We start from the raw sequence: 16,687 nt of genomic DNA, 5'->3' as shown, positions 1-16,687 counted from the left end.
AGCCTTAGTTTCTTTTGGTAATGTCTGTAACCATGACATTACACACACACACACACACACACGCACACACACACGCATATGACAGTATCACCTATCACATGCCAGGTTGTCAAGTTGAAGTTCATCCCATTGGACTGGACTACATGATGTTAGTCAAGTCCATCTGGACCCCTCAGTAGTCAAGTCTGTGCAAGTTTGAGTTTTGTTAATAAGTCTTTCTTTTTAAAACAAAACTTGAGGATTTCCACACTTTTCTTTAAGAACACAAACATTCGTTTAATAAATGCATCCCAAAGTTTACCCATTGAGAACACCACTATCTTTTTGAAGTGACTCAAGTACTGAAAAAAGGTTAAAATACTGTATCAGAATCAGAATCCAATTTATTTGCCAAGTGGCAAGTACAAGGAAGTCAATGTGGTCCAGATGTCAACAGAAAAAGCAATAAACATGAACATTAAGCAATAAATATAACAGTTATTGACATAATAAAAACTGTGCAAAAAGGCAGAATATAAATAGAAGTATAAATACCAATGTAGATATAAATATAAATATCTACATTGGTATTTATACTTTTATTGTATGAAGATTAATGGAATCAAAAAGATTTCAAAAGTCTACATCAAGATTAAAATTACATACGTGTCACCCAGCTCTCTCTCTCGAAAACTCCTTATACTGCGAATAGCTAGCCTACAGATACAACACCTATTGATAAGTCCAGTTAACTACGTTCATATCATCATCATGAGAAACACAGTCAAACATGGTAACATTAGTTGGACTCATCACCAGGGCAAGATGCCTTCTTTCAGTGGACACTCCCCCATCTTAGCTCACACAGCCGAGGTCTAAATCCAGGAGGGTTGCAGTCCTGAGCTACAGGCTGTTGAAACCGGACAACTCATCTGCAAAGGTAAACCCTTCTTATTTCTCAACACTGAGCTGTTATTCACTTTCTGGTCAAGTTATTCGGACTCGTTTGCTTTTGCAAAACCTTGACGAACTAAGTTAGCGATGCTTGATATAAGTTATCGTGATTTACTAACTGCAATAGTGTCTGCGTTACTAGCTAACTTAGCGGTTAGCCAGCACGGCGATGCTAACACCACCGGTTTACTGCGTTGATTAAGTGGGTTAAGAAGTAATTTAGGAAACGTTAGCTGCAAACATTGACATGAAGAACCTTCCCTGTGAGGTGATCGTTACCATTTAGTCATTGCTGATTATAGTTAACGTCGTTATGAAATGTCAACTGCCTCCGAAAACATATATAGAGAAGTTCTGACGTTTGCTAACTTAAGTTAGCAACGGTAACTTAGTTCAACTCGGGCACTTGAAAGTTTTCAAGCAAGGTTAAGTTAGTGTTTGAATGCATTTCACAGATTAATTTGGCTTTATTTGTAATCGTCAAAGAGTTATGTTACAGTCTTATTTAATGTATGTTGCCAGTCGTTGTTTGAACGTAGGTTAGTTAGTTGCACTCAGTTGCTACTTTCTTGTTTGTGGTGCTGTTGAATCGTACTGCATGTTATACTGATAGATGTTTGTGAATCTTATTTAAATTAATGAGTAAATATGAAAAATATTAGAAGGCCCTCAGTAAATGCCATAAACATACCACAAAGCGAAGTCTCCAGAATAACAGTAATGAAGGTAGGTTTTATTGCAGGGCTGTTATATTTGACCGCATTAGTTTTATCTCGGTGTACTTAATGATCTGGCAACTGAACTGTTATTGACTGTCATCGCCTTTGTCAACAGGTGGAGAGGTTATCTGAGTGAAAACACTAGAGGAGGGTCCCAGAAACAGAGCAGCCTACAATCCCTCATCATCAACATGGGGGCTGTCATCTCACGGTGGAGGGTTTGTATTCATCACATTTACTGATTTCGCTGTATGCTACTGCTATACTAATTACTTGATTGCACAATATATGTGTCAAAAAAAGTTCAAAATTGTCTTTTGACTTAAGACTTCATACATTTTCATTCAATTGCATTTAGGGCTTGAACTACTAAAAATTTAACCACAGCATAGTTTCTGTAGAAACTGTTTTCACATGTTTTGATATATCTATAAATGATCACAATTCAGATTTGTGACAATACTTCTCCTGGTTCAAGCAATTTCATATTTCGCATACACAGGGCATCTAAATTATATTGCCACCAACTGAAGAACAGACACATAACATATTCACCAAAACAGGAAGCTGAATAAGGAAGTTTCCATATCCTATCAAGATGATGCTTGCACAAAGAGTGCTGCTGTTATGGCTAATGTTATAATGTCACTTTCTTTAACTAGGATTTCAAAATTTTTGCCTTACAGGCTAAGCCATCCACTGTGGAGATTTTGGAAGGGATGGATAAGGTATGCTTAACCTTTTAACAATGTTCATCAGAACTATTTCAACATAGACTGCCAGAAGTTTGCTATTTTGAAATCTCATTTTAACAATTTAATTTACTTAAACAAGTGTTACCTTTTTTTTACTTGCATTGGCTGTTAGATAACATGCTATGAAATGCCTAAAGCATGACAAATCCATGCTCTAAATGTTTTTGCAGCATTTCCTGCATAGCCTAATTTGCACCGTGGGACTCATGCACAATAAGGCAGACCATTAAGTGTGACAGTTTCATTGGAACGACAGGTAGACGAAGCCCTCGTCAACAAGAAACATTTTCACAAACAACTAAAAACACCACTTGGTGTATATAGACAGATGATTGATTGTTTTAGTAACTTTAATTAGAAACAAACACATAGTCATTCAGACAGGAGATACTGTATATGTGATTTTTGGAGATAGTACATTACAACTTACTACCATCGTGGTTCTTTGTGAAGGTGCAAAAGAGGGACAACGTGCCTCATTTGAGCAATTCAACAATAAATCTTGTCTTTATTCTCTTATGCCAGGGTTACTTTTAAACAGAAGTACTTAATAATAGATCCCTTGAAGGTGGGTGCGTCCATGCTTGCAGAAGGTGCCCACTGTCAGTCCAGTGAGTGCAACCCAATGAAGCATTATCAGTAAAACTCACCAAAGGCATCTGTCAGTGTAATGGTGCCCAGTGATGTTTCTAAAGCCCACACAATTCAGAAACACCCAGTTTTGTAGAGACTACTCTCTTGACACAGACTAGTTAGTGAATAAGAATAGTGAATACAATTATTCACATTGTGGCACCAGGCGAACAGTCACTTAGTGGGACGTATCAAGAGAAGGTTTCTGGATACTTAAAGCGAAAGTCCAGATAATAGAACTTGGATTTAATTTTCATTGCTCTGGCAGTTGGTTATTTTAATTAGGATATCACTGAACTCACCAAAGTAATTGCTGAGGTCTCAAAAATTGGTATGTCAGAGTTAAAACTGGAATTGGCCACCTGCGTTTGCTGCTTTGTTTGACCTATTTTTAGCAATGTTGCCATGTTCTTAGATCCTTCCTCTTCTTCACACATTAAAAGAAGGTATAGATGTTAGTCATTATCATGCTGTCCGATCACTGATACTTAATGACCCCTTAACCCTCTGTTGATATAGAAACAATGCTGTATAAGACGTATTGTATAAGCAGCCATCTTTTGACTGTAAGCGAACAGATGTTGCAATGAGTGCCAAATAAGATCCTCATTTGCTGACTGATAGGGGCTTTAGTGCTCTTCTACAGTTAAGCTAGTGTCAGGCTATTTTCAGCCCCTCTCTTTGGAGAAAATGACACTACAAATATGCCAAAGAGGCCAGGTGGTATTGAAGTAGTGAAGAGATGGGTGTTTGTCTTTTCTAGAAAAATCTTGTCCTCTTTTCATGCAAGAATATTTTATCATGTGCATGGTTACACCGCACGCTCGCCTGTTGTATGGCTGGTGTCAGTTTATCCTGCGCTTAGAGTGACACACACACATGTTACAGTTAAACCATAGTGACTAATAGTAGGTCCCATTTTGTCTGTCAGCTATTTTTGGATTGTGTAACCAACACTTTAAAGGAGACCCCCACCGACTTTACACATCAAAGATGGTTTACAGGTCTTAGGAAGCACCACTGTATATCTATAAAAAGTTGTAGAAGGCCTTTTGTGGCTCCAGAGGGAGATGCACAAACTGATGACTACAAGTTTAAAAAAAGAAAGCGATCTGGGCCTGTAGTCTTAGAAAGAAGCAAGGTTACCAGACCTCTGTAGCCCAATCCTCATCTCTGCTTGGGGCTCAAGGCTACATCAGCCGCTACTTGCATAACACACACCCGAACCTATACAGTCAAGTGAGTCAAGTTGCATGGTGTGTAATGAAGACACCAAGTTTTGACAGGGAAGAAGACTGCATGGTAAAAAAAAAAGATCATATCTCTGGTTTTCCTGCATCAATTTTGATCCTAAAAAATCCAAAGGTGAATGAGCTATTTGGCAATTACCAAATGATAACGAATTACATGAATAAATTGGCTTTTCTGCTAGAAGGGAACAAGATTTTGTGACCAAAATTTCTGCTTGGTATGCTCCCAGTAGTTAATGACAAGGTTGCATCATGCTTCTCTGATACGAGTTCACATTTAAATGTTCAGTCCTGTTAAAGAAGTTGTTGTTCACTGTCAAACGTCCAACAGTTATTGCCAATAGAATTTGCTTCCATTTGCATCTATGTATTGACACAACATCCTCACATACTGTTGAGAGAGATAGCATTAAAGCAGTGGTGACATCATGGATTTGGAGAAGAAATACTGTAAAAAATCTTCTATTCAATTTAAAGTTTTGAGTGTTTATATTATTGAAAATTTATTTCAATTAAAGAGTACTTTGCTCATGTTTATCTAGACAGTTATTTAATTGTGCATTTGTTCACAAAGGAGTAGGGGAAGTTAGTTGCAGCTGGTTAATATGGTGGAAATCATTATCACAGTATTGGACATTTTCTGAAAAGTAAATATATTGTGATTGGACAAATGTATGCAGTGTCACATGTAAAATAATCATCATGAATTGATGTTCAAAGTAACTGCAATTTTAATGCATTACATGAGACACATAAACATACAGTATGTGTAAAAATGGTTCGGTAACTCGCTTTTAGTTTTTAAACACAGCCTGATCAGATTGATAATGAATGACTAGGATTTCACTGAAAGTCTACAAATAATAATCTGAGTTTGAATTATGGCCCTGCCCTAGAGGAACTGCTGCAAGGTGTTTTTGGTGGAAGCCAAACCAGTGGCATTAATAGTAATTGCTGCCAATATGATATTAGAAAAATTCTGTATTGAAGATTGGTGTGGAGATGAAAATTCTGTTACTTTAGTTGAAATGCTGATTGTTTAACAGCCAAGGCATGTAAAGAGGAAACGGTATCTTATTTGTGTATTTTAAATTGTTAATCTTGTGGCACTTGATCGACTGCCATTTGAATGAAAAAACTTTGATGTAACCATAATTGCTGTCATGTTAATAAGATTGTGTTTCTATACTAATGTCATGCCAATGTTGTTTTTCCCCACAGGATATACAGACTCTTGAAGAATACAGTGAAAAGTATCAAAGGCAGTTGAAGTTATGGGTCGGGAGGCTGCTTTTGTACTCGTCTCTTCTCTACCTGTTCACATGCATAATTGTGTATTTCTGGTACCTGCCTGAACAGTTAATGGGGCGGCTCATATTGTCACTTCCCTTTGTAATATTTCCATTATTGTAAGTATACATGATAGTCAATCACATTTTCACTAAACTTTAACTACAATGAAACTAAATAACCTTTTTTTCCCCCCGTTTTCTCTTTTTAGAGTGTGGTTACTTCGAAAATTTCTGATAATTATTTTTTCACGGAGAACTGAAAGGAATAGTAAGATCTATTTTGTTATTGATACATAACATATAATGTTTATCTTTAATGTTTCATTCATTTCATGTTGTATTTCTACACTTTTTTTTCCAGATGAAAAATTAGAGGATCTTAAAGCACAAAAGAGGAAAATAGTAAGTGATGTTTTAATATTTGTCCAGTTTGACATACATTATTGATTGACTTCTCATTTTTGATCTATAGTTTTACTTTGCTAAAAGACTTAAAGAACCTGTGACACTTGAGGGTGAAACAGCCGATGGTTTGCATCTTGCTGCTAGTAACGCAAAAGTTTGTGTGTCAGCATGGACAGAGTTGCACCAAAATGTCAAAACTACTGAAAATACCTTTCACTTTTTTTCGCTACTGTTATATTCTGATCAGGTTAATGCGTCATGACATCAGATTAAGATCAAGCACATAAAATTAAGCAGTTTGAGAAAATGTTTTTTTATGCCACAATGCTAAAATTCTTAAAGATGATATACTTGATAATTTTATAATACCAATGCATTAAATGACAACTTACAGATAATTATCACCTGACTCTGCAGCTCCCTTCAGCTTTACGGACCTTTTTATAGCAAGTTTCAGCTTATTGTTTAGCAGTCCAGCTGCAGCTGTTTTGGTCCACTCTCACCGCTCTCATAGTGTTGTCTACAGACACAGCAAGTAGCTGTTTTCAGTGAAAAAGCTCCGAAAAACCTACTGTATTCCACTAGTTAACAACTAGTTGGTGAACATAGTGAAGCATTTAGCAGATAAAAAGTCATTTATGTCCCCCAGGAGTTGGAAGAGACCAAAAACTGAGCTAAAAAAGAGTGAATATTGGAGTTACATTAATCAAGTGGCCAGAAACGCGATTCGAAATGAATGATAATGTTGCACAGTAACTGTAATATGTATACAAGCAACTGTTTGCTAACAAGTTCTGCATATCAAATTAAAAGGTGAGATGTCACTAATGTGCTCACAACTTGTTTTCACTGCCCCCAAATGGCAGAAAAATCAGTTATTGCAGGTTTAAAGAGCGAATTTGACATCAGTTTACATGGTCTTTTCATGTTTAATGTCAGTACCACATTCAATTGTTTTTAATTATTATATTTCCTCATTAATCAGTTTCTCACAGTTTGAGCCAACTTTTATCACACTTGTGCAACCAGCTGATGTTAACTTTGTGCCAAACAGCCCAAAATAACTATTTGAAAAGTGAGTCCATGTGTAGACAAAACAATTGTATATTCAAAACAAGAAATATATTTTCTCAAATAACCTGTTGCTCACTGGTATTCAAGTATACCTCATGTAGCAGAGATGAAACTGTTGGAAAACTCATGAAACCAAATTATTTTCAGAGATGAAGATAAATTAAATGAAAAGAGTGGTAGTTGAAGACAATGATGCTTGTCAAAGTTAATAAGAAGCATGGCGTATTCACTTTCATACATTTGATTATTTATACTCACCGTGTCACTAGCAGTAGCAGAAGTTATTGTTACAAAGCCACTACAAAAATTTCATCATATCTTTTTGAGTGGGTGGTGATTTTCAGCACCCTACAGATTTCTCTCAAATGTCCCTCACATCAGCTCTGTCAGCTTCAGAGAACTGCAAAGTGACATTTCAAAAAGAAGTTGTCACGCATCTATGGCTTGCTACATGGTCAGATAAGTGAGAGAAACATATTATTAAACTAATCTCTGAGAAACAGAATATATAACTCAATCTCTGTAGAATGCCTTGTAATTTTGGTGTCTAGTGGTCCTTAGTTAAGCGCACTTGCTTTTATTGATCCTCTCAGCAGTTTGCAGCAGGATACTTGCTAATCTAGGATCTGTACAGACGGCATTTGATTGGTACAATGACTTAACCCAGTAAACCATTCTGCTAATGTCACTGTAATTAATAGCATTCAGTGCAGGAAAGAAATAAATCTGAGAAATTGCTTGTCATCCTCTGTCAAGTCTAATAACTTTCAATAATTAGAGCTGATGGATTTTCACACTCTCCATTATCGAAGTAGTGAATGTAATTATTCTTCATATTATATGTAAATATTTAGAAATGTTTGGTACTTATTTTAAATGAAGATGTACAATTTAGTGAAGTAACTTCCTGGTGCCCTTTCTCAGTCACTTATAATGTCACGGTAGGTGCTTCTAATAATATTGAAATGTGTTTATAGAACACCTATTAATTAGATCAGATCACCATTAAATGATTACACAGCATTTGAGCTATTACTATATGATTAATATCTTTGTGCCATGTATTGAGAAATAACTTGAGCATTTACCCCATAATACCTGTTTAATGTCTTGCTTTTTCAGCTTGAAGAAGTTATGGAGACTGAGACTTATAAAACTGCTAAAATGATTCTGGAGAGATTCGACCCTGATTCCAAGAAAAAAATGGTCAGTGTGTTTTGTTTTTTTTGCTTTTTTAAATTCTTTTTGTGTTAGATGTATGCCCTCCTTATTGAAAACATACTCTTACACTCTCTTGTTATATGTATGAAGGAGCTGGAATCCACTCCAGTCGCATCTCCGATGACTCCTAAACCAGGACAAGGTAGCAATGAGTTCTGAAGAAGACTGCACTATTTCCCCTACTTTCCTCTCATGTTTCTTACCAGTATTAATTAACCTGCAATGTTTCCTGTGTTAGAGCTTCGCCAGCGCAATGTCATCCCAAAGACCCCCCCAGTGATAGTGAATCCTGCAAGCGGTGCCGCGGCCCGCCCTCCTCTTGCTTCTGGGCCCTCCTGTCCTGGACGATCTTCCCACTCTGCTCCAGGTGGACCCCCAGAGAGGGGCCTGTCGGCTATAGCTGCTCAGCAGAGCTTGATGAGGAAGCCTGTGACCCCTGGAACACCTGTTCTAGGAGTCGGTGAGTTACCTGCACACAGGGGGACCACATCATAATGTGGTCGATTAAGGTGTGATTTACTCTTCCCTGGCTCTGTGTCCCCAGTTGCTCAAGGCTCTGTGGTGTGTGTTGTCAACAAGGGTGGTGTATCTAATAATAATAATATATTTATTTATTTATATAGTACTTTTCAAAACAAATGTTACAAAGTGCTTCATAAGGCAATAAAAGTAGAGAGAATAAGAATAACTATTAAGACAGAACAACGCCAAGGTAGAATAAATAAAATAATAGAATATTACAGAGATGAAACAAGGTGTTAAAATCCAGTAAAAACTGATAAAAAACAAAACGTAAAAACAAACGTACACACATGAATACATATTCATACACCTATTAATTAGATCAGATCACCATTAAATCATTAAATGATTACACAGCATTTGAGCTATTACTGTATGATTAATATCTTAGTGCCATGTATTGAGAAATAACTTGAGCACACATGAATACATATTCATCTGTGCACAGAAACATAGATATACGTGTAGAGGCATATACACACAAACACTCAACATTGGTATGTTACAAGAATGCCATCCTAAAAAAGCAGGTTTTTAACTGTTTTTTAAATGTTGACGCAGATGTTGACAATCTGATGTCTATAGGAAGTGCACTCCAGAGTTTGGGGGTCCTGACAGCAAAAGACTGACAAAATTGAACGTGGGAATATTGAGGAGTAACTGATTAGATGATCTAAGATCACGTTCAGGCTCATAGAACGTTAAGAGGTCTATTATATATTCTGGGGCCAGTCCAAGCCTGGCTTTAAAAGTAAGTAATAAAATTTTAAAATCAACTCTAAAATGTAAAGGGAGCCAGTGCAACGAACTGAAGCTATAATGCTGTATGTATAAAGCTGTAATGTGGTCCCTTTTCTTAATACCTATTAAAAGCCTGGCAGCTGAATTCTGAACCAGTTGTAGGAGTGACAGTTGCTTCTGACAAAGGCAGGAGTACAGAGAGTTGGAATAGTCGAGTCTAGAAAAGATAAAAGCATGTATGACCTTCTCCAAATCACTGAAGGACAGAAAAGATTTAATTTTGGAGATAGTTCTTAATTGTAAAAAAACACATTTGGACAACTTTCTTGACCTGTTCCTCAAAGGTGAGGTTAGAGTCAAATATGACACCTAGATTTCTAGCAGAGGGAGCTAGAGAACCCAGCTGGTGCTTGAGCTGCTTAGTTGATCAGAGTGGGCCAATTAGTAGTTTGTCGGTTTTGTTATTGTTAAGCTGCAGGTAATTTTGATGCATCCACTCTTTGATTTAAGTTAAACCAACAATTTTACAAGTGGATTAGGTTATTGGGGTCATTTTGGGTGATGAGTATCGTCTGCATGAAAGTGGTAGGACACGTTATGTCTTTGCATTATGTGGCCTAATGGGAGCATGTATAGTGAGACCCAGAACAGAGCCTTGTGGCACCCCCCAAGCAGTACTGAGAATGTTGTATTAGAAAGATAAGATTCAAACCAGTTAAGAGGAGGACCTGAGATACCAACTCAATCCTTCAAACAATTTAAAAGAAGCTCATGATCTATTGTATCAAAAGCAGCGCTGATGTCAAGAGGAACTCAAATCGAGCAGAGCCCTGCATCTGAATTTAAAAGGTCATTAGTCACTTTGAAGAGAGCTGTCTCTCCACAGTTACAATTAACTAATAGGTAATTGTATGAATGTAGTTTTACTTACTACTTACTAAAAGATTTAACCTTTTAGTAAGTAGTAACAACAACAACAAACAAGTGCATAAAGGTTAATTAAGAGTAAAAGTAGGTGGTAACTTTGGTTGTTTTTAAAGATTTCAAAAGCTGGCTAGCCAGCAAACTGAAAAACTTTCCATAGAGCAGTTGTTGTATATGGAAGACATCTGTGGAGTGTAGAGGAATTGAATATTCAATATAAATTATTTCTGGACTATGAACACTCAATAAAAGATGCAAATAAGTGCAAACAGTAAAGGAAATGTGCTCCTAGAGGAAGCTGCATGCTGTAATTGCCATGTGGAATGCCAACTGTGAGGTATGCACGAAGCAGGATTACATTAACTATGATTAATTAGCCAGACCTGCGTTTGTTCTCTGGGCAATGGTGGTGGAATCTCACTAAATGTCTTTTAATGCTTGGTGAAATTGCCTTTGGCATTGGGAACACCTCACAAATGGTTTGCATGACTTGATGTTATCACCTGCTTCTGTTGAAAATTGAAAGTGAAAAGCAATTTGATACAAAGAGTCACCACAGAGTTTCCATATGTTGGTAAATTAATAACCAGCAGGATACTGAGACTCTGCCAAGTCTCACAGAAATGACCAGTCATCTTCCTATGATTGCTCTTGATGTTAGATTATATTAATTACTACTCACCAACACAGCAGGGAATCTGGACGTGCTTTGCAAGTGAGATCCAGTGTTAAGTCATTAAGAAAAAGGAGTAGGTTTTTTTGTAAAATTCATCATGGTTTGTGCAGCAAACTGTGAATCTCAGGCTCAATGTTTCACTGAGATTTTCGTGTAACATGTCCCCTGTTTATGGTGGTTTGTTTTCAAGATTATAGACTGTATCTAAACGGGCATTGATGTTGTGTTTTAATAGGGACGCACCCCCCAGGCCCACCCCTGGCCAGACCTGTGCTCCCAAGGGAAAGAGGCGCTATGGACAGAGTCATTGAGTATCTTGTTGGAGACGGCCCTCAGAACAGGTACACCAACCAGCCTCTCACCTTTTTTTTTATGCGAGTATAGTAGGGCTGCAACTGTCGATAATTTTTTCGATTAATCAGTTAGTTGTTTCGTCCATAAAATGTCAGAAAATGGTGAAAATGTTGTTTCCCAAAGCCCAAGATGACATCCTCAAATGTCAGATATTCATTTTACTGACATAGAGGACTAAAGAATCCAGAAAATATTCACATTTGAGAAGCTGGAACCAGACTAAAAAATGACTCAAAATGATTAATCTAACGTATAGTTAGGTATTATGCAAATTTACAGTGCTGATACAACACCAAGGTTTTAGGTATTTGATATGTTAACGCCAGACTTATCTGCCTTTTGTTGTTGAGATCAGTGTGAAAATACAGATGATCTCCCACGTTGAAAAGTGAATTACTAACACTTGTGTTCCACATGATCCGTGGACAATGTCATTGTATTTATCAATAAAATGATCCCTTTTACAATCCAATGCCAGTCCATGTACTGTGATTTCTTTCCTCCCTCACAGATACGCTCTCATCTGTCAGCAGTGTCTGTCCCATAACGGCATGGCATTAAGGGAGGAATTTGAATATGTTGGTAAGACTTTGAGAAACACAACACTCTTTGTCAGTCTCCATCAAACACTGTGCCTTCATTTGCCCTCTAGCATTTGGCAGCGTAGTATATCATCTGGCTCTTAAATGCCTCTACCACTACCAACCCCTGTAAGCAAATTCACAACAAGATTGAATATGCAAACCAGTGCTACACATCAATCTGAAGTGTTTATGCATCTCAGGCATTTTTTGTCATTGGTTCATATTCATGTATATTAATCTGTGTCTGTTTGAAAATGTATTAGTGAAGTGACATAAATGAATAGTGTTTTATTTGTGTTGTTTCAGCCTTCCGATGTGCGTATTGTTATTTCCTGAACCCTGCAAGAAAGACCAGGCCTCAGGCACCTAGACTCCCCGAGGTCACCGGTGAACTGAAGATGTCATCTGAGGCACCCTTGTCATCGTCTGGTGCTGATGTAGCTGATGTAGACGACGACCAATCTGTTTTAGGTAATAATGACACTCACACAAGGCACATATCTCTGAAATGTAATGGTAATACACCGAATATGGCCAGTACCAGGTTGTATCTGTGCTGAAAATTAACTAAAATAGAGCATGCTTTTTACACACACAGATATAGTAGTATCAATTTTTCTGATCTTCTTCCTTTTTTTTTGAGACTTTTATTCTTGTCTGAAGTGCAAAATAATCTCTAATTATCAGGGAAGACCAAAGATGCTGATGTCTCTGCTGAAACAGACACTCAAGAGCCAGGGACACCAACAACCACAGAACCCAGTTCTGCGTCAGATGACCAAAGCACCCCAGAGTCACAAGACCTGCCCTCGGAGAAATCTGATGGAGAGCAAGATTTGTCTGCCATGGAAGTGGAATAAAACAGTGGAGTAGTTATTTCAACACAAGTCAGCCAGACCTTTTTTTTTTCTTTAAAGAAATGTGATAGCAGTTATCTTATAAGCAAATGCCGTAAGTTGAAATGGCACAGTAGAAAAAATCAAAACAAATAATGTGATTTTCAGCTTACAGAATGTCCTTTCTTTTGAGAATTGCTTTTATAGTTATAGCAATAGTCATGAATTAAATATGAAATCCCATAGCACTAGCATTTGGTAGCAACCACCAAACAACCTCCTTTTTCCTAGTATGATTACGTGTCTAGCCCATTGTCATAACAGAGAGCAATAAGGATTAAACTAAAGTAATTGTTGTTTTTCATGTTGTGTAGGAAAAGTATGTTTCTGTATTTTCTTTCTTTCTATATTTTATTTGTTTTTTGACTGAATTTCTAACACTATTCTATCTGGGTTAATAGGGAAACGGCAGAGGCCAAACAAAAAATATTTAGTGGGAAAATACATTTTTATTTATGGGAAATTATTTATAAATATTTTTCTATAAGACTGAGCCTTTCATGACAGTGTTGACTGGGGTACTTTGTAGCACAGAGCTGCTAACACGTTTACACAACCACGGTACCATAATAGGAATGCACATACAGAATGTATTTATTGCTAAAAGGGAGGAAAGGAGATTTATGTCAGTACTGTACCTCGCCCTAAGTGCCTTTTTATATTTTAAATCTCTGCTTCAGAGTATTGTTGATACAACCTATTTACATATAGACAAAGTCATTTAACTGTTTTCAGTCTTAAGTGACAGGATCTGTTTGCTGAATGTGTGAATTCCTGTACTGTATAAATAATACTAAATAAACTTTTGAGAACATCTACATACATGCATGTTGAGGATCACAACACTTTCATCCAGATAGATACATGTTTAGTTTTGTTTTTTATAGGTATATGCTGGAGAATCACATCACTATTGTGAAACAAAAGTGATTATTACTAGATTTTAAATGCGATTCTGCATTAACAACAAAACAGAAATAGGAATGAGTGGACATACCATGCAAATAGCCATGATAACAGCAGCTTCCATGTGTTTTGTATGTACATCATGTCTGGCTTTGTAAACTGCTGCCCCATTTCTTCTCTGGCCAGCTTCTCGCCTAGCAGCATGTTTAAATGGTCTGTTTTCATTAGCAGGCCAATTTTAGCTTGTGATCATTTTATTTTAGCTCATTGATCATTTCAGACAGCGTAAGATAATGGTGCTGACACAGAGCCCGACCAGTCTTGATTGCTTGACCCTCTTCATTTGCAACAAGAAAGTCATTGCAGCTACAAAGTTGCTCTCTGCCATTACATGACCCTTTTCCCCTCAAGATACACTGTAAACTATCGGTGAGGTCAACACCTCACATCTTCTATGGGTTTTGATAATGTATGTTTACAGAGACATGACCTCCTGGGCCTTGTAATGCATCAATGTGACATCGACAGTAACGCCTGATTCCACCGCATGCTGTTTGAGGTTGACCTCTGACAAGAGCCAAATGGGGAAAAAAATGGGACATCAATAGGACAATGTTTGGATGTTTTCACACCATTGGGAGGTTGTTCAGTATACATAGGCTGCACATATGTGCATCATCATAAGTAATATATCACAAGATGCTTGTGGCATGTGGTTTGAAAATGTATGTTTGAGTAAAATTTTTGATTCCACTGCATTGAATCATTTTTTGACAGTTTGTACTACGCAGTCGGTGGAATTATTTGTGTGCAAGGCTTTCAACTCTAACATTCAGGCTTTTTGTTAGTCTCTTCAATTGTACAGTGCATGAAGAATTTCACAGATAGGTGGAAAGATCACAGAGGGATTTGAGGGTTTCACAGAAAAGCAGTTGCAATATTAATGAAATTGTGTTCTTGGCTGTTAAACATCATTCGCCTATAAAAGTATTACTGTTCTTTTGTGTGGTGAAACTGTTTTTGTCAGGTGGCAAATAGAAGGTGTGTTCAGGCACAATCAATACTCGGGATGGATTTTGTACTGTGGTGATGATAGTCTGCACCTAATTGACCGAAACATCAAACCATTACATTTGAACAATTTAAAGAAATACTGTTTACATGATGTGAAAACAAAAACTTGCAGGTTTTTTCTGACTAAACACTCAAAGGGTTACATCAGGGTTGCTATCATGGCAACACTAATTGATTTTCAAGGATGACAAATGACTTACAAAGCCCCAGTGCCAAGGTAATTTTGGGCAGGCGATGAAAATGTACAGTGGGGCTGTCCCAAGGTTCATAGTTCTTTTCATACTCATCTCTCACATGTGCATTCGAGGACACTTGACTTAAATTTATACTGATCTTTTATTTATACCCAGAAAAAATGGCAGATAAGAAACATAAGTGTTCTTGATATTGTGTTTTGTCATATCTAGCAGCCAAAGATTGAAATCCTGCGAAACAATTTTCTGAAGAAATGAAAGAGCGTGCCCTCCTGAACCCTGGAGGAAAATAACCCCACGGTGCGAGGCAGAATATGAAACAGAGGCACAGAATAAGTAAAATAGACAAGTGCACCAGGCTTGTCACTTTTCCATTTGCTGCCCCCGAGTGTGAGCACTTCAAAATTCTCCTCATCTCAGCGAAGACCTTCATCGTTATGCTCTATCTACTGTACTGAATACAAAAAAAGCACCATATCAGACAGAGGTAATAAAGAAGGGGGTTTTAAAGATTTACCATGTTTCTGTCAATCATGAAGTAGAATGAACAGCAAGAACAACAAAGTCATAAATATACAGCACAAGCTATTGTGCATTGGTGACGATGTGGAAAATGCTGAGATGAGTGTCACAGAAGCAGTTAACATGGTTGTGATATTAGACATCACCATTGGCTCTTGACAACAGCATCATTACACAGTAATAAGAGCACAATCTCCTTCAGAGAAGCATTAAAATCAAATTAGATTATACAAGAGCTTGGCTTGATGAGCTCCAAGGGGTGATGGCTCCCGAGCAGCGGATCTCTGGTTATTACTGTAGCTCTTAGCTGCTTGGGCTTGAATTGCCACTTGACAAAGTTGAGCAGCTTTTCACAAAAGGTCATCAGCTTCCAAGAAATTAGTTTTTAAAATTCAAGTCATTTGAAACCTCCACACCCAGATGGATGGGTTTCCATTTTTCCCCCCTACATTCTATCTGTCAAATCACGAATGCATGCCACTGAATGCATGATGCCCGCAATAAACCACTGTGCTGTAGTTTATACCAGATTGACATTCAGGGATCAGAGAGCATTGTCATTCTTTGTCCTATCTTGAAGTCATTACAACACTGAGCGATGACATCTGCTCAAGCACTGATACAGTTTGACAATTATTACTGCAAACAATCTATTGCTGCACCTTAATTATGTACTGAACTGTGAAGATACACCTTTAAAAAGAAGTTCAAAATGATCATACAGGAAATGTGTGCATGAAAATGTTTTTTTTTGTCATCGTATTAAATAACTGCCTAATTTATAACTGAGCTCCTACACAGTAATGGAATTTATTTTGGCTGTTTGTGCTTTTAATGTCCTTGTACATACATAAGTTTTGTGCTTGACAATTGATTTATTGATTAATTTAATGTAGTGTTAGGATGGAACATGCACTGGGAATCAATAACATAAAAACAAGGTTAACCTAAATTTACAAGTCCTGTCATATGCAGGATAATAATTCAATTATAGAGCAGAGTGGAAGCACAA

The 16,687-nt window shown here is 37.2% G+C and overlaps 1 protein-coding gene across 1 annotated transcript; it reads left to right on the top strand.

The window, feature by feature from the left end:
• The first annotated feature begins 733 nt into the window (after positions 1 to 733).
• Positions 734 to 13,797, top strand: lnpa (limb and neural patterns a). The gene is made up of 13 exons (XM_042426888.1): positions 734 to 919; positions 1,768 to 1,870; positions 2,339 to 2,380; positions 5,512 to 5,699; positions 5,792 to 5,850; positions 5,944 to 5,984; positions 8,184 to 8,267; positions 8,373 to 8,424; positions 8,521 to 8,742; positions 11,381 to 11,486; positions 12,011 to 12,081; positions 12,390 to 12,554; positions 12,771 to 13,797. The coding sequence occupies exons 2-13, from the start codon at positions 1,844 to 1,846 to the stop codon at positions 12,941 to 12,943; spliced, it is 1,230 nt and encodes a 409-aa protein (XP_042282822.1). The 5' UTR covers positions 734 to 919; positions 1,768 to 1,843; the 3' UTR covers positions 12,944 to 13,797.
• Positions 13,798 to 16,687: the final 2,890 nt, after the last annotated feature.

Source organism: Thunnus maccoyii, chromosome 11 (genome assembly GCF_910596095.1).
Source record: "Thunnus maccoyii chromosome 11, fThuMac1.1, whole genome shotgun sequence".
NCBI lineage: Eukaryota > Metazoa > Chordata > Actinopteri > Scombriformes > Scombridae > Thunnus > Thunnus maccoyii.
The sequence above is the reverse complement of the archived record's forward strand: the minus strand, read 5'-3'. Positions and strand labels throughout refer to the sequence as shown.